General features: G+C 29.5%; 1 protein-coding gene across 2 annotated transcripts; it reads right to left on the minus strand.

The window, feature by feature from the left end:
* Positions 1-1,347: 1,347 nt before the first annotated feature.
* On the minus strand, positions 1,348-25,732 carry LOC148306707 (uncharacterized). Of its 2 annotated transcripts, none has more exons than XM_088264522.1 (4): positions 25,689-25,732; positions 7,047-7,166; positions 6,027-6,083; positions 1,348-3,402 (listed from the first exon to the last, which is right to left on the minus strand). In XM_088264522.1, the coding sequence occupies exons 2-4, from the start codon at positions 7,164-7,166 to the stop codon at positions 3,163-3,165; spliced, it is 417 nt and encodes a 138-aa protein (XP_088120648.1). In that variant the 5' UTR covers positions 25,689-25,732; the 3' UTR covers positions 1,348-3,162. The 2 variants fall into 2 exon arrangements, with proteins under 2 accessions (XP_088120648.1, XP_088120649.1); XM_088264523.1 differs by having other exon boundaries at positions 3,236-3,402; positions 5,917-6,083.
* Between the last annotated feature and the right edge of the window lie 384 nt (positions 25,733-26,116).

Raw genomic sequence — 26,116 nt, forward strand, 5'->3', positions numbered from 1 at the left:
ATACCACCTCTCGTGATGGTTCCTTATGAACAACACGGATCCGATGTCGGATAGGTCCTCACCCAGGCTCCTGCATAAGGCACTGCATCACAGCACAATGTTAAGCTAAAGTTTTAATTGTATGAAGGCAAGATAATTGTCCAGGATAATCATTGAAATCTGGAAGTGAACATTTGAAAAAATATACAATATGATTTTTTTAAATGTATTTATTTTTTATTATTTATTTTTTATTTTGAAGAAGGAATTGAGTAGGTCTATGAAATAAAAATGAGTTTTTTTTAAATATTTTTGCTTTATTATTGCATTATAAAAAATAAAACATAAACGTGTGTTTTGTAAAGTAAGAAAGGGGCCTTATATTAATATAGTATAATCAAAAATGTAAATTATTTCTGAATATATGGAAATAATATTTAAGAGGTAAAGTGTTGAATATATTATTTAAATTATTATTATTAAAATGTATGTATTTCTATAATACTCTGAAGTTTGATTATTAATAAATGCTATTCTTACTGAAACTTTTTAAAGATTAATATGTGTAGCATATAACCATAAAAATACCTTGTAAGTTGGTAAATGGTATATATTGATTCATAATTAAGTATTTAGGTTTTTTTATTTATTAAAACAAAAATTAAAATATGAACCAGCAATTCTATTATTTATACTATGATAAAAAAATACATACATTTATCATTTAACTTTTAATATAAAAAAAAACTATTATATCTTTTATTATATAACATTAAACCACGAGTGTAAGTCCCTTTCCAAGCACAAGAGCACAGACTCTTTTATGGAGAGGAACAGCAAATCGAAATATAAAAGTTCTCCATATGTATAAATGATTCAAATGTATTATGTTATAAACAAAAATGTAAATATATTAAATGAATAAAAAAATAAAAAAAACTGTAAATTTAACGTGTAGGTACTTTTTCCTTAATATTAAAATACAAAAATATGTGTAACATGTACTTAAAAAATATAAAAAGTGTGTGCAAAATCAAGCATTTCCTTCAGTGGTTTTTTTTTAAACATCGCAAGTTTTTAACCATCAAAATAAATCTTCATTAAATTGTTTTTTGTTCGGATACCAACAAGGAAAAATTAGCAAATGTATAGAATTAAATTTGTTATTTTTTTACGAGCTTTTTTTAAATTTTTCTACTGATGATGAATCGACGTTGATGTTAATCCCGGTTTTATTAAGCTTAGCTTTAGAAAAATTATATCAATGAAATTGAGCAATAATATTTGTAAATTTTAAAGTTTATCATGACTGTCTAGCATGGATAAGGCAATAGTACCGAGGAAATGATTTTTTCTTGTTTTTGTGAGTTGTAAGTTGAACTCAAAAAAATATTTTTATTCTAAAAAAATTACAATTTTGTGTTCGAGCTCAGTATCAAAAATTTAAAAAAAAAATTGAATTTATTTTTATTATGGATAATTCAAAAAGTGTTTCAATGCATTCACTGTCAAACATTATGCTAAAAGCATTGAAACTCGTGTCACAATAGATTTTGAGAAAAATATAATTGATCAAGTAAAATTGAAATATATAATTGTAAATATTGTCACTAAGTAACTGCCGAAACAATTATTGAAAGCATAGATGAAGAAGAACATGGAAGTCTGGAACAGGGCTTTTGACCTGTCATAAGCTGATTATGTGATCACTTTATACACGTATAACATTCACCATATTCTTCATCTTCTATGTAGAGATGTAAAAATGTAAAATAACTCCTTGTTCACAAATTTATGTGGAGAAACTTAAATTTAAACAAGGTTTTGGACGGACCTAAAATATTGAGAATTAATAAAAGAAAGTATTAATTAAACTATGAATTAAGTCGACATTTGACCACGTACAAAATAAGTGTATAATACTGATTTTATGGAGAAACAAACCTACTGTATAAAATTTTATAAACTAATATATTTCCTCAGTTGGTAAATACAGTAGAACTCCTCTTATCCGATCTCCTATCGGAATTTTTTTCAGAATTTCAGGAAAAAATAGTAAGACGGAAACGTACTCCGATTCACAAAAAGTTTTTTGTAATTTTGCTTAATCCCAGTAGTAAGTCGCAACTTATTTTTCTCTAAATTCAGGTAATATTTGACGTACTTGATTATTTTCTTAAACACCGTTTCTATATTGAAAAATAGTGTTTCTATTTTTCTTTGAAACGGTTTTGAAAAAAAGAGTTATTAAATGGAATTACACCTCCGTATTGTAATGGTCAGCACGCTCGGCTACCGTTCTGGAGGCCCCGGGTTCGATTCCTAAGGGGGGTAAAATAAATATAAGTGAATTTTCACTGTCATATTTATTCAATATTACCCTGGACTGGTACCTGAAGCGGAGGGCTGATCACCTTTCCTTCATGTGTAAACGATCAAGATAACACTGCGTTTATATGACGCAGTGTCCTATGCACCATTGGGGTGCGGATAAGGGTTTTATTATTATTATTATTAAATGGAAAGGAGTTAAAAAAAGTAAAATAATATATTTTAAATACAATATTCAAAATAAACATTATTATTATTATAAAATATACATTATTTATATAAAGAAATCAGCGTGAATATACGTCTGGCCCTGAGCGTGTTGTGAACGCTAGAGATCGATCCCTTAACATAAAAAATTTGTCATTTGATTGAATTCATTATATCGTGGTGTGTCCCAATTTCAACATAATTTGTCTTGGACTTTGCTTTGTATAATAGCTTTGATGTATTCCCTTTTCACCCTTTCCTGCATATTTATTTCCTGTATATTTAATAAAATATGTGAAATTTTGTTAATGGAATGTTGCAAATACCTTTTTTCGTTACTCATTATTATAAATGAATTAATGTAACTGTTCTATAAAATTTAAAAAAAAATATTTCATTATTATTAAAAAAACAAATCCTCCCATTTCAACAAACAAACAGTAATTTATTAAAATATACCTTTAATGGGATAAAATCTACTTAATAAAGAATGGTATTTACTAAGTAAAACTTAAATCGAAAATTTATTGATTTTACCACAGAGTGACTGCCGAATCAATTAATGAAATTATCCGAATGGGTCAGGTCCCCATCGATTCGGATAATTGGAGTTCCACTGTATTTGTTATCAGGTTCGTAAGTTTCTTAGTGCTTCTTCACGACCGTCTTCTCTATGACGTAAGGGGTGTCGCGCACGTACGTCACCGTGCGTCCCGCCCTGCGCTCCGCCTTGGCGTCGTTCCTCGCCTGCCGGTCGGCCGCCCTGGCCCTCACCAGCTCCGCCCTCGACTTCCTGTTCTCGTTCCTCTGGTCGGCGGCCTTCTTCAGCAGGGGTCCTGTAGTTAGTACCAGGTCGCTGACGGCGCTCAGTGTGGCGATTGGGATCTGCAAAAAATACATTTCGCTACAAACTTCTAAACCAGTAGACATTTTTTTATTATTTATTGTTTCGGCATTAACTTTGTGGTAAGACATGTTACAATGATTAAAGAAAACACCTGTTTTATACCACTTGAGTTTTATTAAAGACTATTAGTTTCGGAAGTTAAACTTCCATCATTCAGGTCTGAATCCAAAAAAAAAACAAAATTCTAATAATAATTTATTAAATAATATATTGTTTCAAAATTCTTCACCTTTGCTTTCCATTTTTCCTTTGTTTTCAAACTCCGCCCCTTGACTAACCTCCTCCCCCTAACTTTCCCCTCTCCTTATTTATAGAACAATTTTACATTTTATACTTTAATTGTTATACAGACCTGAATGATGGAAGTTTAACTTCCGAAACGAGTAGTCTTTAATAAAAATCAAGTGGTATAAAACAAGTGTTTTCTTTAATCATTGTAGACATTCTTATTTGCAATAAAATAACATATCAATAAAAATATTGTAAGGCTAAGTAAAAACATCCTAAGGACACTTAAAATTATACTTAGCTTCACAAATAGTGTTTGGGAATGCATTGACACACTTGTCATGATAGATTCAAAGTTATTTACCAAGAATGGAAGTCTTCATCAAAAAGTTACATCTCCGAAATCGCACAAAATAATCTTTAAATGCAAATCTGTTTCTACTGTATTCTATCGAAATCTTTATTAAAGTTGCGACAGAATGTAACCAATCCTGTGTTACACCAATATGAAATCATTAAATCGCACCAAAATATAAATTTTACAAGCTAGAATTCCTGATTACTTAATATCATTTATAATGGAAAAATAACGTTTTGGTGACGACCTCCAAAAGTGTAGTCACAAAGTGCCTACAAAATCAATTATTGAAAACACGTAAGAATTTTATTAATTCATACATATTTAGAATCACAATTATTTATGAAATTGATTGTATCTGTCAAAAATAGACATATTTTTCCCCAACAAATTTGAAAAAGGTTTTGAAAACATTTGTAAGAGAATATAATGAAAATGGATTTATCTCAAATAAAAATAAGCATGAATATATAATTAAACCTCATTATACTTTTGACCAGAATTTTTTTTTCAACACTTAAAAGGGTTAACAAATACATGTTAAATTTTATTGGATTTAAAAAAAATATTTTTTTAAAGAGTAATTAGAAAAGTTAATGTAGTTACGTTTGGTGTCAGTAAAATTAACCTAAATAATTAGTTTTATTAAATACGATTGAAATGAAAATGGATGAGGTGTTTAGTTTAAGACGAAAATATAAACAATAGAAGAAAAACAAAATATTTGAAGTATCTATAATATTTATATATTTTTTATTTTTATAGCACTCACGACCAGGTATGGTAAATCTGTTTGATTGGTAATCAATGAAAGGCGCTCAGGGTTATTAGGAAAACTATTAAGAAAACCGGGATCACGCCCCGCCATCTACAGTTGACCATCCAAAATAATGAGGAATTCAACAAGTTGCTCTTCGGTGTGGCCATTACTCAGGGAGGCGGTCTTGTCTAATATCTTGACCATTCTTTAGCCAGAATTCGATCTCAGATGTCATCAGATATGGGGATAAGAGAAATATGCTAGATCGAATATGTCGTTAGGTCCCTCCCTAACGACAGAGAAGACAATGGGATGCGCATGTGAGAAAAATGGAACAATCCAGATTCCCCAACATTGCATAGCATGGCTAACCTCGAGGTAGACGACTTTCGAGCAGACCCCCAAAGAAATAGACCTACATCAAAGATGAAGAATCTCGTTTTCACCAAAAACCAAATGTTTAATTTGTCTTCGGCATCAGATAAAGAATCGTAGAAAAGTGGAACTGGAGAGGTCATAAGGGACGTGTGTCTGAGGATGGATTGACAAAAGGGTGCTCGACTGAAGGCGTAGAACAGGTAGCATAAGCGTGAGTAGGCCCCAGACAAGATGGTCCGATGACACTTAAAAAGTGGCAGGGCTGCACCAGAAGAGAGTCACGTCTAACTGTGGAAGTTTAGAAGACACCCCGGGAGGGAGGCCTATGTTCAATACTGGACCCAATAAGAAGGATGAAGTAAATAAATAGTAGTCAGGTAAGAAAGCTCATCTCAGAATGAAGCGTGAAATATGTGAAATTGGAAAGATAACAAATGGAGATGAGATGGAAGCCTTTGTTCAATACTGGACACAAGAAGAAGGCTGAAGTAAGTAAGTAGTAATCAGGTAAGAAAGCTCATCTCAGAATGATGTGTGAAATAGGGTGAAACTAGAATGTTGTCTGATGAGATGAGATGGAGGCGTTTGTTCAATTCTGGACACAAGAAGAAGGCTGAAGTAAGTATAATATGTAGTAATCAGGTAAGGAAGCTCATCTCAGAATGGTGTGAAATAGGTGAAGCTGGAAAGATGACTGATGGAGATGAGATGGAGCACGTTTGGGGGTGTGAAGAGAAGACACAAGGACATGCGTACAGGCCGTGGTACCTGGCTAGACACAGCAGCCTCTTGGCGGCCTGATAGTTCCACAGCGCGGTGAGGGTCGTGAACACGGCCCCTCGGATCACGCTCCGCAAAGGAAGGGTGTACCAACTCACGTTGAATATCCCGTCGATCAGCTGCTTGGAGTAGTCCATCTTGCCGTCCACCAGAGCCTGGAAACATAAAATATAAGAGTTTATACTAAAAAAAAGCTTCTTTCTCTCACCAATAGATGTCTCTAGTGAAAATTCTAGTGATTCATGTACAAAGTTTAAAAATTAGATCATTATATAATGTATAGAGCTTCCAAGAATTTAAGTAGTTTGGTAGGCAATCATGGGTAGAATTGGTAAATGTTACACGTGTGTAAAGCTTGTAAATGCTTAAACTTCTATATTCTTCTTGAGATGTGAAAAAAAACATAAAATAGAAATGTAAAAACTAAACACGGAAAATAAAACGAAATATTGAACAGTTTAAATATTATGTGTATGACATTAAAGGCAGAAGCAAAATGACGCTGGTTACAACCTTATTTTTTTTATATGGGATTTGCATTTATTATTAACCTTGCTTATTATGTACAAGGTTTAAAGATCATTAAATGGATTTTTGTTTCTTCTATCTGAAAAAATTGTTTTGTTTTAATCTGTGTTGGGGACAGAAGGGATAATCTAGTGTCGGCCAATCGGCATTTGTTCATTACTGGAAGGAAGGATAAGGAGATCTCAAAACATTGTTTTCTACATTTCATTTTTGTACATTTCTTCAACCGATTTCGACAAGCACATTATAATCTTCATGGATGGATATGATATTTCACAGTTTTATGTACTAAACATAAAACTGTGTAATATTTACATATGAGATGCCTAAATAACAACATTGTTCTCGAATTCGCTGAACACATTAATTTATAATCCTTTTTATCAAATTTTGAAAATGGTATAAAAATTAGTATTCTAATAAAACAGTAAAAATGTATATATTGACCTACAGTTCCTTAATTTTTCAATTTATTATTTACTGGATAATTCATAAAGAAATCACTTAAAGGTGCATGCAAACATAATAATTTCGTACTTAAAAAACCAAATTTTAGATTAAAAAAATAAATAACAATAAAAGATATTTACATTAAAATCCGTGCTGTCTTTGGCGTGAGAAGCAACTCCGCCAAACTGCAGCGCGGCGGTTAGCGCCACAACCACCAGCACCAAGGACACGAACCGATTTAGCATTCGCAAGAACCTCATCTGAAATAACAAAATAAGTCGTGATTAGATCCATAGGTGGCAGTAACATCGTGTTATTTACATTATTCGGGAAATTCGTGAAAATGTATTGATATTCATTTATTGTGTAGACTCTCCAGAAACGTAACAGATATGATGTTTGTACGTGGAAATTAATTAAATGATTTTTATAGTATGTTTTAAAAAGATATCCATATATTTCTATCGTAATTATAATAGAAAATACATATTAGGGAGATATATAACATATATAAATTATATAATATATTCATATATAAAATAGAACCCATTCGGGGATCCAAAATAAATGATCTGAAAAAATACTTTATGGAAAGATATATATGTATGTTTATGTAGTGTTTAATGATATGCTCTTATTTTGTTTTTGTATTTTCTCTATTGTTATATTTTCTCATTTGTTTATTTTAAATATGCTTCTTATGCCTATTAATTATACCTGTTTATTGTTTTTATATTTTGCCATGTATTAGTTTTGGTAATTAAAAAAAAAATCTTTTTTGTAACTTTATTATTTGTGTTACAGTCTTGTTAACCTTAATCCCATATCTCAAAATGAGAAATACAAATTATTCATCGGAAATTTTATATGTATATATGACTTATGTATGTAAAATGTTTTGAATAAATAAATAAGTAATTAAATATACATTTATAAAATATATAAAATTTGATAACATAAATATTACATATATCAGACGAATGAGAAATTTAAATAATTTCGTTCATGATATAATTCTTTAACGTATTATAGAAATTCGACCTTAAATAATTTAAGTGTTACGTTTCTTGTTACATCTTTAAGACGCGTTTTAGTTGTGACCTTACTGAAATACATAATACGTAAACAGAACAACTAGTCCCTAATTAGGTCAAATCTTTCAAACGTACCTATGTCAACAAATTACTTTCCTATTTATTGGCTTGACCTACAACTTAGCACGTAAACACTTTTTAAAACTATAACCAACACATTTCGGCAGTGTAAAGGCAAAGGGGTATATCTGTCTCAGACCAAATTTTACGGGAGAGCCAAAAACAAACTCGTAAAATCAAATAACTCATTTGTTTGTATTTTTATATGAACATATCTTAATAGAACTAAATAAGGATTGCAAATACAGCTACATCTTTTTGCTAGATTAAGGAATACACTATTTAAGACATTTTGTGGAACAAACTTCGAAAATGAAAAATTTGACAGATATACCACTTTGCCTTTACACTAACGATTTATTTTATCAATCTATCGCAGGATAGAACGCCGCATCATTATGTCTTTTCGTACATCCCTAACCTCTTTTACATTCATACATTTATTTTTGACCTTTCTTAGCTAACTTACTCTCACGCCGCTTCCCCGCAGGGGTAATAAGAGAGAATTGAACACTACACCACTCTGACATTGCAAGCATTCTTCGCTTCTTCTATATTGCGTCTCTTCAAACATACCCGCCTAACCTAACCGCTTTCAGCAATTTGACATACATACTTGATCAAGCTAGGTTCTCTTTTAATTTTTATGACCAGTATTGAAATACTTGGGATCATGTGAAGTTTTCCTCGGTCTTCCTATGCTCCTATTTTCAACTACGTTCCTTTAAACGTACGTAAAAACGTTGTTTGATAGATGTTTTGATGGTGAAATGAGAAAAGAAAGCAAAGCTAAGAAGATAAACACTATCGATAAAATTAAAGAAGGTGTGTTGAGATGGTTTGGGCATGTGGGACGAATGAGCGAGGAAAGAACGGTAAAACAAATTTATGAGGCGGATTTAATTGGAAATAGGAGCAGAAGAAGATCAAGGAGAACTTGGTTTGATCAAATATGTCAAATTGTTGAAAGCGATTAGGTTAGGCAGGCATGTATGAGGAGATGCATGAATGTGTAAGAAGAGAACAATTTTTGCACACATGAGTGGCGTGGCGTTCTATTCTCTCTGTCTACCCACGCGGAGAAACGGCATGATGGTTAAAAGGTTTTAGTTTGTCATAATAATTTTATTTATAGATTTGACGCTTAATTTTAATTTATAAAGTAAATATTAAAATCAATACTAATTTAGAGTATAGTAAATTGTATTTATATATAATTATATCCTTATAAACTTAGCTTTATAAGGACCCTGGGTCCTTTAATCTTCACAGTAGTTTGAAAATGCAGTTACAAGGCGAAACAATTGTAACACATTTTAATTTTTTGTGTTTTTAATAATAAAATACAATAAACTAGACTCCATAAATCAGTTATTGATTTTTATATTTAATATGTAAATTATAATAATTTTATTAATATCAGATTTGTGTGGGTGAAGTTCCATTATATATGTAGACTAGTGCATGCAGGTATACATTGACTAAAAACCGTTAGGAGAAGCTAAAGCTTTCTCATTACATATAGTGAATGCATAAACATCCTACTTTACAACCCGATCACTTCCTTATGCTGTGAACAGGTTCTATTAAGCTCCATTAATAGAAAGCTCTTAGTATAATTCCGCGTTCCTTTTCGATTAACGGAAAAAGGTTTAAAATATTAAAAGGCAAACTTGAATCGTGGATTTTGTTTTCAATTAAAACACTTGTTTTTTAACCTTTTGAGTTTATTTTATGACGACTAGTTTCGGAAGCTATGGTTTCATCCTCAGGTCTAAGTGTAAACATGAAGATGGAAGCATTGCTTCCGAAACTAGTCGTCATAAAATAAACTCAACTTTATTATTATCCGTTTTATAACATCCCAAATAAATTTACTACATAGAGTTTTATTTTTATTATAAACTAGCTGTATCCGACCACGCGTTTACAGTGTGTCAGTCTGTTTAAACATACATGATATTTAAAAAAAAAAACGTTGTGACATATTTCCAAATCAATCGGTGAATATGAGATTTAAGATTTTGAACTAAGGAATATAAGTATTTTTGTTTATGTATGAGTAGATACTACTATCATCACGCCGTTTCCCTGCTGGGGTAGGCAGAAGGGATGAAACGCCACTCTTTTGTCCTGACATAAACTATTAACTTCTTTCACATACATACATCTAGTTATATACAAGTATGCCCTCTGATTACGCAGACTTTTGACACGACGAGATTTGAGGTTCTGATTGGTCTGATCGTGACAAGTCTTTTTCGGCCGTCCTCGTTCAGTTTTCCCGCTCACATTCTATATAAATATAAGGAAATATAATTACGATTGATTGTTCTTGAGAAAGAAGCTGTTCGTGTTGAAACAACTTGTCGTTATATCTATGTAGGTTATAATAAGATATAAAATAAGATATCAAGTATAGTGACATTAAACAGTTACATTGTAAGTTATATTATGCATTATTTATAATTTATATTCCTTTATAACTTTATGACTTACAGTTGATGTAAGAAGGTTTAATCGTTGTAAATTTTATTTATCATCCTCCAATCGCTGATATGATGGCGGTTTTGAATCGCATAAAATTTTTAAGTGTAGATAAATAAAATTGATTAGGTAATACTATTTAAGGTTAGGTTTACTGCGTAAATACCAGTAATTATTATGTACTGCATATGTTTAGACACGTGTTTAGATGCACTCAACATAATGTTGAGTACTTTGAAACACGTATCACAACAAAGTATAATAGTTAAAGGTATTTACCAAGTCAGTTTGAATACGAAAATTCATACATTTGACTGCCGACGAAATTATATATACAAAAAAGACGACATATTTTTTGTTCTTATTAAAACTATGCAAAATGTTGCAAGAATAAATGTGGATTTTTTATTATTTGGTTTTAACTATATAAAATAACGTGATCATTTTAATTTGGAAAAAACACGTGTGTAAACTTTTGAGTCTATTAATGTAAACACTAGTTTCGAGTTTATTAATGTAAATACGACTAGTTTTAGGTTGATTAATGTTAAAACGACTAGTTTTGAGATCTACAGACGTTCTCAACAGGATGCTTAAAACATTTTTAGTTCTCGAATCTAGTCATGAATACATTTTTAAACTCAAATTTGGTATTTTACATAATGCATTATTCTTACATTTCAAGATTATTTTCTTTCAATCCTTTTTATTTGTCATTATTTAAATAAAATATATGATTTCTTTAACGCTATTTTTTAAATGTATTCAAAAATCTATATTGTATGGCATCATTGAATACAACTCGGAAGTTTTAGATGTATATTATTTATAATATGCATCTAAAACTTCCTTCTTTATATAATGTTGATGTAACTAATTTTTGACTGATATTTGAAGGTTTAACGATAAAACATAATATTTATAATATTACAAAAAAAACTTGTTTATAATATTATGTTAAACAGATAAACGGTTGCTTAAAACTCAGACATTATTAATTTTAATATCACTAATGTTTATGTTTGTTTATACATATTTACATATTTAGATTCAACGTATCTACGTAACAATTTTTTTTACGTAATATTTGTTTTTTTATGTGACCAGTTTAAGGCGTCACAAATTTGAAAACAATTTTTTTTTTATAATTTATTTTATACTCAAAGCATGCGCTCAATTAAGATGAATACTTTTTTATATCTTTAATTTTTTTTTAAAATTATAAATCGATCACTTTTTTAAAGGTCTTAAAAGTTGTACATTTTTGTTATAAACATGAATGTATAATAAAAATGAAAAATAAATTTAATGAAAATTTATTTTTATGTTAAAAAAAAACAAAAACAAACAACTTATTAAACCCTTAAGATCAGTGTATTATTTCATTAATTGATTCGGCAGACACTTTGTGGTAAAATCTATCCATTTTAATTAATGTTTTACTTAGTAAATACCACTATTTGTTAAAATCTACTGTGACAGGTGTTTCGATGCATTCCGCATCATTTTCAAAGGTGTTTGAAAATGACGCGGAATGCATCAAAACACGTGTCACAGTAGATTTTAAGAAATAGTGTTGTTTACTAAGTAAAACATTTATTAAAAATCTGTGTATTACTTTAATATTTAAAATGTTAATTATGGAGTTCTACAAATTAAACGCCAAATTTAAAAAAAAATATTAATCCTTTTATGATTGTTGAGGAAAACGTGTCCGTTCTAAAATTCATGGAAAACATAATTGGCACGAAAGGTTTGCAGTTAGGAAGGTGAACTGATGAACGATCCCATTAAAATTGCAAACAAACAAAAAACACCATACAGACATGGGTTTATTTAGATCGTGCAAACACTCACGTAGACATGTGTTTTTCGCGAAACATTCATAAGATATTGTTTCATAAAACCGGTTGATTAATAATACACATAATTCATACAACTCGAGTCACGCGGTCAACGCTCTATAATTAGTTTTGTTTTTTTATATTACCGAGTAAAATATAATGTTTTCCTACTACAAGCGAAAATAGTAAACGGTTGAATTTGTTATGGGGTGGATAGTTTGACGTCACGTTTAGTGTGTTCGTGCAAAATAACATGTGTTTTGTGACGTTAAAAATAGTAAAAGGAGAAAACCTGTTATTTAGAACACAGTTTTGCGAATTTATAAATTCATGACGCGCTGTCGGTATATAATCTTCTAGTATCTACCAATAAACGGGGAAAAATATAACTGATAATATCTTCGATAATATTCTACTTTCTAATAGATTTATATTATCCACTGACACTTCGTGATGGAATTGCATTTTTAATTTATTTTATTTAATTTTTTTATTTGACCAGCGACCGGGTTTCGTCGTTACCGACATCATCAGGCTGGTCTGATGATGTCGGTAACGACAAAACCCGGTCGCTGGTCAAATAAAAAAGTGGAAAAGCTAAAAATATTGGTTTTAATCTAATAATAAAAAATAAAAATAAAAAATTCTACTTTCTATGTTATTTCCTTATTTATTTTATTTTTCATTCAAGTTTTACTTGGTAAATACCACTATTACTTAAAAATCCATCGTGACACGTGTTTTGGTGCATTCTGCATAATTTTCAAACACCGGATTTATTTTATCTTTCTTTCAATCTTTGAGGTGAAGGTGGTAATATATATATATATATATATATATATATATATATATATATATATATATATATATATATATATATATATATATATATATATATATATATATATATATATATATATATATATATATATATATATATATATATAAATCTTTCAAATATGTTTGGCCCTTATTCAGAACAATGAACTCTTCTATCTTGGGTAAAGCAAGGTAACCGCATAATGTTATTGAACCCTTTGTAAGTTCACATTCCCATATTTCTTTAGGGACTTTTATAGCTCCATTTTTTTTAAAGGCGTAAGTCTTTTTGACATCAGGTAGAAATTTATTATACCTTATCAACAGTGCTGGATCTTTTATTTTGCAGTTGAAAGAGTCAAGTTGTGTTGTTACTTGATTTATTTTTGTAAAAGTAAGTTCCTTACCCTTTTTAAATTATAATAATTAAAAAATTTAATTCCGTTGTGAATTTTTAGTAGGTTTGCATGAACTGACCTGAAATCACGCTCATAAATATACTAATCAATATATTTTGTCCATATCTAATAGTGCATAGGGCACTGCATAGGATCAAAACGGTGTTTATTTGATCAATAATCATATGAAAGCAAGTTTACCAGTCGTATGCTCTAGATCCAATATGTTTGACGGAAATAAAGACGATGAATCAGGATGACTGTAAGATGACAATGAGATTACTGCTATATGGGAAAGAAAACGGAGGAGGAATAGTTGCTATTAAAATTAACAAGTGAAAAAGGAGAATAGTAGCATTCCTAGAGTATTTCACATTGGATATTTTCCGTAGTTTTATAAGCATATATGTACGTTGGATTATTTACTGATAATATATGAGTTCCTTAACGTATAAACTGTTTCTCTGGCTCTAATCTGCCCTTAATGATGCACAAGATAATGCATTGTATATAAACAGTGTTATCTTGATCGTTTAATATATGAAGAATAGGTGATTAGCTCTGCGCTTAACCAAATGAATAAAAAAGATTTATCTGTAAAAAAAAACTCGACGCATGGGCATATTTGAAACCCGTTGAATGCAGAATTCATAAATTACAAAAATTCATAAATTCATAAATTTGTTAATTCAAACGCCTTTTCGTGTAATTTATTAAACGTTACACTTAAAATAAACTTAATTAAACACACGTTAATAAAGTCAATATAAAAAAACTTACTTAATAAACAAAACTTAATAAATAAAATATCTCCATATTTTTTGTGTTAACTAGGACATACATAGTAAGGTACGAATTTCATGTAATTTGAATATCAAATGACTTTTTTAAAAATATTAAAAATACAATGTATTTGACTCTTAAAATCAGTGTTTAATTTTAACATTAATTATATAAATTAAAATGGAGTTCCACAAATTAAACGCCAAATCCATAAATAATGCTTTATTCTTACTAAAACCTTGAAAGGGTCATACTTGATAGCCATGTGAGTGCACGACTGAGTGCCTTCACTTAATTTGTAATAAAAATAATGCTGCGAGTACATCGATCAGCGTAAACTATAATTCAACTTCAGTTGAGGAAATATAAGTGCCAGCCTTTCTAAAGACGGACATTATAACGATGTACCTACAATTACCTCAAGCTATCAGCTTTATACTATAGTTCAAGGTATAGTGTCTGACCTTAAAAATAAAGCTAACACTCGTTTGTATGAACCGGGTATGACCGAGGAAGTTTTTTTTTTTTTTAAGCCCTTTTTTAAACAGATCTGTATTGACATTTCAGTGCAAGAAGCAAGGTGAAATATGATTTACGTCAATGAACTAAGTCATGTCATGACGAAACAAACAATCGTTCTCGTGTGCTTGTTGTCTGTAAATCGAAAGGAATTCAAATATTTATTAAACGAACCATTCTATATACTGCTCTAATCTTATTTTTAATTAACATTGTTTTAATTCACTTTGTTTATAAATAATTTTTTTTTAAAACGAACTCCCTCTCTAAACACAAGTATCTACTTTACTAGAGAGGTAGAAACGTTATATTTGGAATGTTCAGTATATTTACCAACTATTTTGTATTATTGAAATATGTATTTTGTAAAAAAAAATAAAAAAATAAAAAATCTATCTTAAATAATCACAGTCGAATTCGGTTATTGCGAGCACTGGTAAAGCAAGATATCGGATATGACGAGGAATTTTTTGATATTTAGGTTCATAATTTTCTCCATACATTTATTCACGGTTATAACCAGCAACTTCTCGTCTATAGCGAGCAAAAAAAAAATTCTTTTTTTTTAAATGTTGTAAATATTTTAATGTTTTAAAAAACGTATTCTTTTTCTTGGCTCCATTCCAACTTATCGTCTTTGAAGACTGTTGGGGTCAGCTCTCCTCATCCTCATGTTATAGGTCTTTCTATCACGGATATCGTCACCTAGGCCATGCCTTACATAGAATCATATTATTTTTCTGTGGCATCCATGAATTTTTCATCTTCCTCTAGACGTCTTTCTTGGAAGATACATGGCGACTGCCTGGTTTAAAATATTATCTGGTTCTATGGGTCCTATGTGCCTATACCATCTATAACAATAAATAAATACAAAAACGAAACACTCGTATACCACCATTTTTAATTTATTAATGTAAACACGACTAGTTTCAAGAACTACAGATATGCTGTCTTTAACAAGTGTTTTATTGTTATATTAAAGTCATCATGTCCAAACCATCTTAATACATATTTCATAGTTTTATCGATAGTACTTATATCAGCCTTGCATTGTTTCCTTATATTTTTACTCATACATATAACTACTTTAAAATATATTTTATAAGAATATTATCTACATTTTTTCGATTTAAAACATTAGTTTAAGGTAAGATTACTAGACGACTAAAATACGATATGAAAAATGAACAACAATTGAATGCGGATTTCCTAGATTTTTGTTTTTCTACAAATAAATGTATTTCTAGAATACACCTTAAAATAGTTAACCATGACCTTTTATGACCGTGAAAATGCAAACACAATGAGCACTTTGGTTTTATCGTGTAAATATTGTTTTTCAAGTAACAAGTTAAAATTGCTTGAAGAGTTTAAAAAAAAAAAAATTTTTACTTGAATTTGTAAGGATTTTAATTTATACCAGTATGTACATTACGAGTGTCTCTCATACTGTATCGCAATGCATACATTTATAATCCTACTTGATAGGAATAATGGATCTATTCACAAACGCATCATAAGAAAAAAACATTTAAACATGTAAAAAAATCCTTATCAGTCTAATCACTTATTTTGATAAAAAAAACAAACACTCTGCATGACTGCAAGGGTAGGCAGAGAGAATGTACCACAACATTCTTCAATTCTTCCACATTCATGCATCTCCTCATACATACCCGCCGATTACATCGACTCCTGACCTGATCAATACTTGATCATGTCAAGTTTAACTCGGTATTCTTCTACTTCTATTACCAACCACGTTCATTTCATAAATTTGTTTTTCTAGTCTTTCTTTTCGATATACATGCCCAAACGATCTCAACACACATTTCTTAATTTTATTGATAATGCTTATCTAAACCTTGCATTCTTTCTTTATATCACTATTCGAACGTCTATCATGCATCGTTTTGCCGTACATTCATCTGAGGGATCACATTTCAACTGCATTCAGTCTACTTTCATCTTTTTTTGCCAGTTCCGTGCTTTGCTTCAATATAAGGTTGGAACCAGGACTCCCATGTGTACTGCCAGTTTAGCTTTCACTGATAGGTTTTATTTGCTATTACTGATGTCAGTGCACCATTCACTCCATTCCCAACATCCACTCTCCTTTCTATAATTTTATCATAGAAAGGATTTGCATTTATATCCAAATATATGATAATATATTGATAATATATATTTTAAGGACAGTGTCCGTCGATGGTCGCTTAGCATTGAAAGGGACAAGGTAGAAAGTGAATTAATCAAAGTCCAGGTGAATTATCTTATTGAAAAACCTTTATACTGTCAATTATTATTGTATCTCTTGTATGTAATGTATATAATCTAATAATTAAAAAAAAAACAAATATTATTAAAAAATAAAAAATAAATATAAAAATTGTATTAACATGTTAGTATTCGGCTCAACACAGGCCATGCCTAAAGAGCCGTTATACATATAGTAAATGGATATATGAAATAAATGTGTATATTTGAATGTATCTATGTATTATGAAATAAATAAATAAAATGAATAAATAAATAAAATAAAAACAGAAGGTAACAGCAAGTCAGGGAGGTTTTAATGATTGGTGACCTAAACCACGCGAAACCCTTAGTATGAATAATTATTATTGAATACGAAAATATTAATTTTACATACAAGGAAAAAACCAATAAATTACAAGGTTTAAGAGATTATCATTTGAAGTGTCGTCGAAACGACTGTTTATCGCATTTCTCAATCATTTCCTAATGACCATATCCATAAAATATCGAATTAATATTTCACATATCAATTTGAACACTGGTTATGATATGTATTCAATAATATTTAATTTAAATTTAATACAGCAATAAAGAGTCGCCACGTTTCGTTAGAATGTGAAAAATGTAACAAAAAACATTAAATTGAATTTAGCGGTATTTTAATGCAAATTTTAAAGAGAAGGGTATTTTAACATAAATTTTAACTTTGAAATGGTTCTTAAATATTATAATAAACTAAGGACATTAATTCATCGTTAAATATGGCTACTTTAAGTTTTAAATATTAAATATGTAAGCAATAAAAGAGAAAAGTTGTATTTAGGATTGTAAGGAAGCAATAAAAACACTTAATAAAAAATAAATATTTTAAAAGTAAATATAAATGTATAAATAATAAAATCAGAAACATGTGTTTTCGAGCATTCAAGCATTGAAGCACGCAGTTATTTTTTTGTTCGAGAATTAAATTTTTTTGTTGCTCTTACCGCAATGAATTCTCTCGTACTTTGTTTACTTGAAGTTATTGATTCAATTTTCAAGTTCATTTATTTGAGATATTGTAATTATGTACACACACACACTCATTTATATATATATACATATATATATATATATATATATATATATATATATATATATATATATATATATTTATTTATATATATATATATATATATATATATATATATATATATATATATATATTTATTTATATATATATATATATATATATATATATATATATATATATATATATATATATATATATATATATATATATATATATATATATATATATATATATATATATATATATATATATATATATATATATATATATATATATATATATATATATATATATATATATATATATATATATATATATATATATATTTATTTATATATATATATATATATATATATATATATATATATTATATATATATATATATATATATATATATATATATATATATATATATATATATTTATATATATGTATATATATATATATATATATATACATTTTTATATCATGTTACATTGATACATCAAATATATTGATTTTTTAAAAATCTTTTACCATTTATATTTTGTACTGATATTTTTGGCAGAGCTGCATTTTAAAAAAATGATTTGTTCTTTGTATCACTAATTTTATTTAACCAGCAATCGGGTTTCGTCGTAACCGATATCATCTACGACATCATTCGACATCATCCGACACCAGTCTGATGATATCGCTTACGACGAAACCCGGTTGCTGGTCAAATAAAATTCGAGTAAAAAGAATTGCATACGTGTTATTTTATGAAAATTCGAGTAGTGTGGTTGTAAATCATGGGTAGAAAGGTGAATGTTACACTAGTCTATGACAGTTCACAAGCCCTGTAATTACCTAGACTTCCTTATTTTTCTTCATCTGTGATGAGATGTAAAAAGAATGTGTAATTTATACGCTCTCGACATTTTATCAAACTGGTTATTGGATTTATCTACACTTGCTGTAGAGTCGCAGCTTTTTTTATACACACATATTAGCATTTCGGAGTATAACTTGTTAAAAGTATTGAAATGTACTATATTTTCGCTTTCGTTGACCGCATTGCAGAGCATCCTGAAGTTGAGGTGTACTGCTGTTCCACTATTCCGTTTTCCACTTCCAAGTATGTGAATAACGTACGTATATATTGGGTTACTTATATGTACTTTTTGCACGACGTCAAATTCATTCTACTTATCGTCTGTCATTTATCTATTTGAATGTAATGGACACACGAGTGAGGCAGTGAACTCTGCGTTTAAAAAATATTTTTTATTTAAGTTTTACGTCGTAAAGACCACTTTTACTTAAGATCTATTGCGACACGTGTTTCGATGCAGTCAAAACAAAAAAAAATTATCCTAATATATATTAAATAACTCTTTAGACAGGTACTTGAAGCGCATAACTCATAACTTTAACATGATATAATTAACGATCAAGATAACCATGGTTAAATACGATGTAGTACCCTATGTACCATTGGGTACGGACAAGAGTTAGGAAGAAGATATTTAATTTTTTTAATATCGAAATCTCAAACGGAAACAATATTATATATTCAGTTTTTTATTTATTTTAAATATTTTCATATTTTTAAACATATATGTACAAGTATTATACACACATACATACAATCTGTTTCCTTTTAAATATTTATCTCTTTGTTTAATACGAGTAAACACAGTTTTTCTTCCAGTGTTTCATTTGCAACGTGTTTGTTGTAACACTTCCTGTTCTTCGATGTTAGCATTAAAATAGCTATAAACAATTTTAGCCGAGTTAATTACACATATCTTCCATTGTTTAATTTTAATGTACGTTAGAATCTAGTCATAGCTGATTTAATGACGATCGTCAAATGTCCTTCAAGTGGTTTAATGATTGTATATATACCAGTTTAACGATAAAGATAATTGAAGGTGAAGGTGAAGATGGAGAATTTAACGTGTTAAAACGTTTTGTCCACTAAATTAGTATTACTAAGTACAAGAACAGAGAATATAAGAAAACAATACAAAGAGAAATTAATAATAAAAATTGCGGTATTTACCTAGCAAAACTTAAATAAAAAAAGGTAAATTTTGGCACAATATGACTGGCAAATAAATTAATGAAACAATACTGATTATAAATACCGTTTTGATTATTTTTTATTAAGATTTCACTTGGTATATACAAATTTTTCTCTAAATCTATTTTGATACGTGTTTCGATGCATTTCGAATCATTTTCAAACACCAAATTATGCGGAATGCAACGAAACACGTGTCATAATAGATTTAAGCAATAGTGGAATATACCAAGTGATTTTTTTAAGGCTTATATCTCGGACGCTCAAATTCAGAACACGACCGGTTGCACTAGGGGCTAGATGTCTTTTCGCGTACATTTTTTTAGAATAAATATTTTTGAGATTTTTTTTTAAATATTCGCATTTTTTTAATAACTCTATTTTAAAACCATATATTTATTTCGAAGAAAAACTTTTATTCAATGCAATACGGTGTTTCAATAAAAATTCAATAACGTCAAATATTGTATTATCCGGGTTTAAAGAAAATTAAGTTATGATTTATCGTACATTTGGCCTTAGTTAAACTTTTTATTAAAACTACAATATTTAAATGAATATATTATGGATTTGAAAAATTGTGTTAATTTTGGATTTATTGTTTTCTATTCGTATTTATAATCATTAAAAATGTTTAAAGTTTCTCAAATACTGACATTTCAACCTAAAATACCATTAACGTATACGAACATATATGAGTTTCAATTCGTTTGTGTAAAATGTATGCCAAATCTATTGGCATGTGAAATTAAATGAATTTAGGTTAAAATGGCGACAATTTTTTATTTTATTGTCTTTGTGTCCTCCAAAATATTGTGAAAATGTCGTTAAAATTGATCGTTGGTTATCATTGATTAAAAATATTTTTATACCCAGATGCAAATTTTATAGATGAGAGCTTTCTCTTTCAATGTTTTGGCAATCGGTGACACAGATTTTTTTAGTTTATTATTAATGTGATGGTATACCTATTTTTTTATTTAAATTTATAAAGAATATTGACGATTAATTATTTAAAACTTGTGTGCGACCCATCATGACATACGGGATCGAATGCAGAGCGGACAAATTACCAAAAAGTGCTAAGAGTGTCAGAAATTAAGACTCTAAGGAGCATATCTGGCAAGAGTTTACGAGATACAATAAGGAATACCAGGATAAGAGAAATATGAAGATCGAAGATGTCGTTAGATGGGGAAGGTAACGAAGAAGATAATGGTATGCGCATGTGAGGAGAATGAAACCATCCAGACTCCCCCACATTGCACTGCACGGCTAAAACTAAGGTAGACGACTCTGGGCAGACCACCAAAGAGATGGTTGACAGATGGTAATCGACATCGCAGGAGCTAATTCCTCTTAAAAACAGGCCAGAAGGTTTAAACCAAGCAGAAGAAGGCGAAAAAGAAAAAAAATATCCACACACGTTCATGGAATAATAAAACAGAATTTATTGAATAAAAATTTATGTACCCGTTGAATAATATTAGAACACTGAATTGTTGGGTAAAATGTCCAAAATTAAACATTGTTATTGGATTGAATTATACAACAATCCATTCTTTACAACAATTCAATTCAATATGGAATTCCACCAACTGTCTGCAGTTACAATAAATAAATGAAATCACTGATCTGTTATTTATTATTTACTTGTAAGTGATACATATCGCTCACTCCTTTCAAGAACGTCATAAATCAAAAATCGTCAATTTTCAGTTGTGCATGTTTTCAGAATACCCAGAAAATGTACTATATCCCAGCAAAACCGGCATATTTTTAACATAATATTTACCCGCTACAGGGCAGAAAGTGTTGTTTTTGCATTTTGAAGAAAATGCATTGTTTAATTTTTTATTTACATAAACTAAATGTTTTTCAAATGGAGAAATAACCTTCAGGTTTTACCTAAAAAGATCAGATACACAGTAAAAAGTTCAATAAGTGGCTTGATATTTATTTTTAATACATTTTATTATATTTTTTAACATTAAAAACGTTCTCCTGAAAAATCAAGTTTTTTGATTTATGACGTTCTTGAAAGGAGTGAGCGATATGTATATTATTTGACAATAAAAAAAGAGTTAAAAAACCATTAATGTGAGATTAAAATTAGTGTTATTTTTTACATACCGGTTGAATAATAATATATCACTAATATGTTCGGAAATTTCTTTATTTTTTACTGATATGTGATGCATATATTATTTTTCAATAAACAAGGTTTGAGAACCATAAATCTCAGGTTGAAATGAGTGTAAAATTTTATAAACCGGTTGAATAATATTTTATCACTGATCTAGTACAAAATTTGTTTATTATTTACTGGTATGTAATACATATATTATTTTACAATAAACAAAGTTTGAGAACCATAAATCTCAGGTTGAAATGAGTGTAAAATTTTATAAACCGGTTGAATAATATTATATCACTGATCTAGTACAAAATTTGTTTATTATTTACTGGTATGTGATACATATATTATTTCACAATAAACAAAGTTTGAGAACCATAAATGTCAGGTTGAAATGAGAGTAAAATTTTATATATCGGTTGAATAATATTATATCACTGACGTGCTACGATTTGTTTGGTATTTACTGGTATGTGATATATATATTAGTATAGACAAAATTAATTTGAAGAACCGGTTATCAAAATGCTAAATTCCTTAATAAGTTTATAATATTTCAAATACGTCAAAACTGTGTCCTTGATCACTTGACCATTAAAGAATCCCTACAAGGGTTTTATGTCCATCTGTTGACGTCAGCTATAACATTAAAATAATCGTTTATAGATCAGTCCTTAAAATGAGATATGTGATATTTAACTAGTTAAACATCACGTCGTTTCCCCGCAGAGGTAGGCAGAGAAAATAGATCGCATCACCACTGTCTTTGCAAACATTCTTTGTCTCTTCCACATTCGTGAATCTCCTCATACATACCCGCCGATTATACCGACTCCTGACCCGACTAGTTTCAAGTATTTGACCTACTTGATCAAGCCAACTTTTTCTTGGTTTTCCTCTGCTCCTATTTCCACTTCGTCTATTGCGTTTGTTTTATCTTTCACTCCTTCCTTAATATATCCACACCATATCAAAAAAAATATTTTAAAGTTAATGCTTATTACAGCCTAGCAATATTTCCTTATTTAAAACATCTATCATACATCGTTTTGCCACTCGTTCGTCTGAGAGATCGCATTTTGACTACATTCAGTTTACTTTTATCCTTATTTAGCCAACTCCATGCCTCACTTCATAAATTAGGGTTCCTACGAAGAACCCATTGTGTACTACCAGTTTAGATTCCGCCGTTTGGCTTTTATTTGCAATAACTGATAGAAATAAAAATTAAAATATGTATATAAAACTCATGTGCGTCCCATCATGACATATGAGATCGAAAAGACGCTGGGAATCGCATCGCGGGAGGCTAATCCCTCTTGAAAATAGGGCACAAGGCCCAAGCAAAGAAGAAGAAGAAGAAGATTTCAATGTATGTGATATTTTTCTTTGAAATTGCGGAACGACACTAAGTAATCTTTATGTGCTATGTTTTACATCATAATTTTTTTAAGTGTTCCGGAAAAAAGTAGCAGTGAGCCGATATTTGCATTTCGCAATATGTTGTTGAAATATTAAACGATTTGAAGTAAATCCATTATATAACATTACTGGTGTATAGTACATTGACATACTAAAAATTATTCTCTAGACATGATTAACTAGACCAGTGGTTCCCAAAGTGGTCCATACGGACCCCCAGGCGTCCTCTGGATATTTCAGGGGATCCGTGGATTAAAATTTAAATCGATTTGGGGATCCCTGAACAACGTCCGGGGGTCCGTACAAGGTTTAATATACAGTAGAGTCTCGTTTATCCGACCTCAACCGGCCGCTGCAAGATCGGATAAGCAAAAATGTCGGATAACACGGAAAATCATAAAAACGACATTGAAAATGTGTTAATTTTATTTGCACATCGAAAAGTTTTCAAATATGTACATCTAACATAACTGAATGTAACGAACTAAAACACTGAGGACTGAGGACAATAAAATAAAATTCAAATTACAGGTTTTCGATATAGTAATCTAGAAATAAAAATAAACTGTCATGTACATAAAAATATAACAAAATAAACTCACAATAAATGTATTTATCAAATAATAGAAAGTTTATTTATCGATTAGTCAAATAGACATAAACAATATTTCTCTTAAACGTATTAAAAGAAACATTCTTGATATCTATTTCATTAAGCATTACATTACACACATCGCAGGTTCGATTTAAAAATTTATTTGGTAGGACTTGGTGTGCATTTTAGGGATTTTATATGAAGTTTTGTTTCTGGTCTGTGCTCCCGGACTCTAAAATTGATGAGTGATAAAAGCTCTGGGCATTCTACTATACATAATTATTAAATTAAACTTATGAGAAATTTGTAAAAGAAGAAAAAACAAGAATTATTTTTTGCTAACTGACATTCTTTAAAAATATGTTTTATTTTAATTTGATTTCTATATCACCATTTACCATTCAAAACATCGAAGTTAAATTTGTAATTTTTCAATTATGCCTTTACGTAGTTTTTCACCCAGGGTCCGTAGGCAACTTTTGACTACGAAAAGGGGTCCATGAATCAAAAGAGTTTGGAAATCACTGAACAGACAAACATGAGGGATACTTGAAAAAACCAGATAGAAAATAGAAAATATCAATAAGTATTGTTGAAATATTTAACGACATTTAAGTGAATCAATTATATAACATTACTAGTGAAGAGTACATTGACATACTTATGATTATTCATTGGATATGATTAACTAAACATACTAAGAGGTACTTCAAAAACCATATAGAAAAAAGAAAATATCAGTGCGTACAATGCTAGATGACCATGACATCGTTACTTTGTATGAAAATCAAATATTTTGTTTTCTCGTTTTAAGTAAATGAATGACATAGAGATTATAGTGTACTTGAATTATTTCAAGCAAGATTTTTTTATAATTTAAAGAATATATTGAATATTTTTCGTACACTTATTTATTTTATTATTAATGGGAAATTTAACAGAACAGTGTCCAAATATTTTTTGAGAAATCTGGATTATCTCTAATTAGGAGTTATTTATTTTAGCACTGAGATCGCTTCAATAGTAAGTCGATATTCATATAGAGATGTGTCCCTATTTTTACGTAAATTTGTCTTTTACTTGAGCTTTGATCTTTCCCTTTTCCCCTTTTCATCCCTCTTCCAGGTATTTATATTAAATTAAAATTTGAAATTTTGTAACTGTAATGATACAAATATTTTATTGTGTAACTCGTTAATGTGAATGTAACTGTGCTGTAAAATTTGGAAAAATTAATTACCTTTATTTACTTGCTGTAGACTCCAATGATAGTTAGTTATCAATCTGTAACAAAGAAAGATATTATATATACTATATATATGTATTAGAGAGATTTTGTCCGTCTCCATAGTGTAATGGTCAGCACGCTCGGCTACCGTTCTGGAGGTCCCGGGTTCGATTCCCAAGGAGGGTAAAATAAATAAATATAAGTGATTTTTTCACTGTTATATTTATTCAATATTACCATGGACTGGTACCTGAAGCAGGGGGCTGATCACCTTTCCTTCATGTGTAAACGATCAAGATAACACTGCATTTATATGACACAGTGCCCTATGCACCATTGGGGTGCGGATAAGGGTTTTATTATTATTATTATTAAACAAAGAAAGAGAAATCGCATTATCATAAAATTCTTTAAATCTATATCATACAATTTCACCTTTA

Source organism: Brachycentrus maculatus, unplaced genomic scaffold (assembly GCF_059751285.1).
Source record: "Brachycentrus maculatus isolate JH-2025_06_01 unplaced genomic scaffold, ASM5975128v1 h1tg000229l, whole genome shotgun sequence".
In the NCBI taxonomy this organism is placed as follows: domain Eukaryota; kingdom Metazoa; phylum Arthropoda; class Insecta; order Trichoptera; family Brachycentridae; genus Brachycentrus; species Brachycentrus maculatus.

Excerpts from the sequence above, each read along its gene's own strand:
- LOC148306707 (XM_088264522.1), bottom strand. The coding sequence starts at position 7,166 with ATGAGGTTCTTGCGAATGCTAAATCGGTTCGTGTCCTTGGTGCTGGTG. Across the intron at positions 6,084-7,046 it reads AAGACAGCACGGATTTTAAT|GCTCTGGTGGACGGCAAGAT; the intron begins GTAAATATCTTT and ends TTATGTTTCCAG. Across the intron at positions 3,403-6,026 it reads TGATCGACGGGATATTCAAC|ATCCCAATCGCCACACTGAG; the intron begins GTGAGTTGGTAC and ends TATTTTTTGCAG.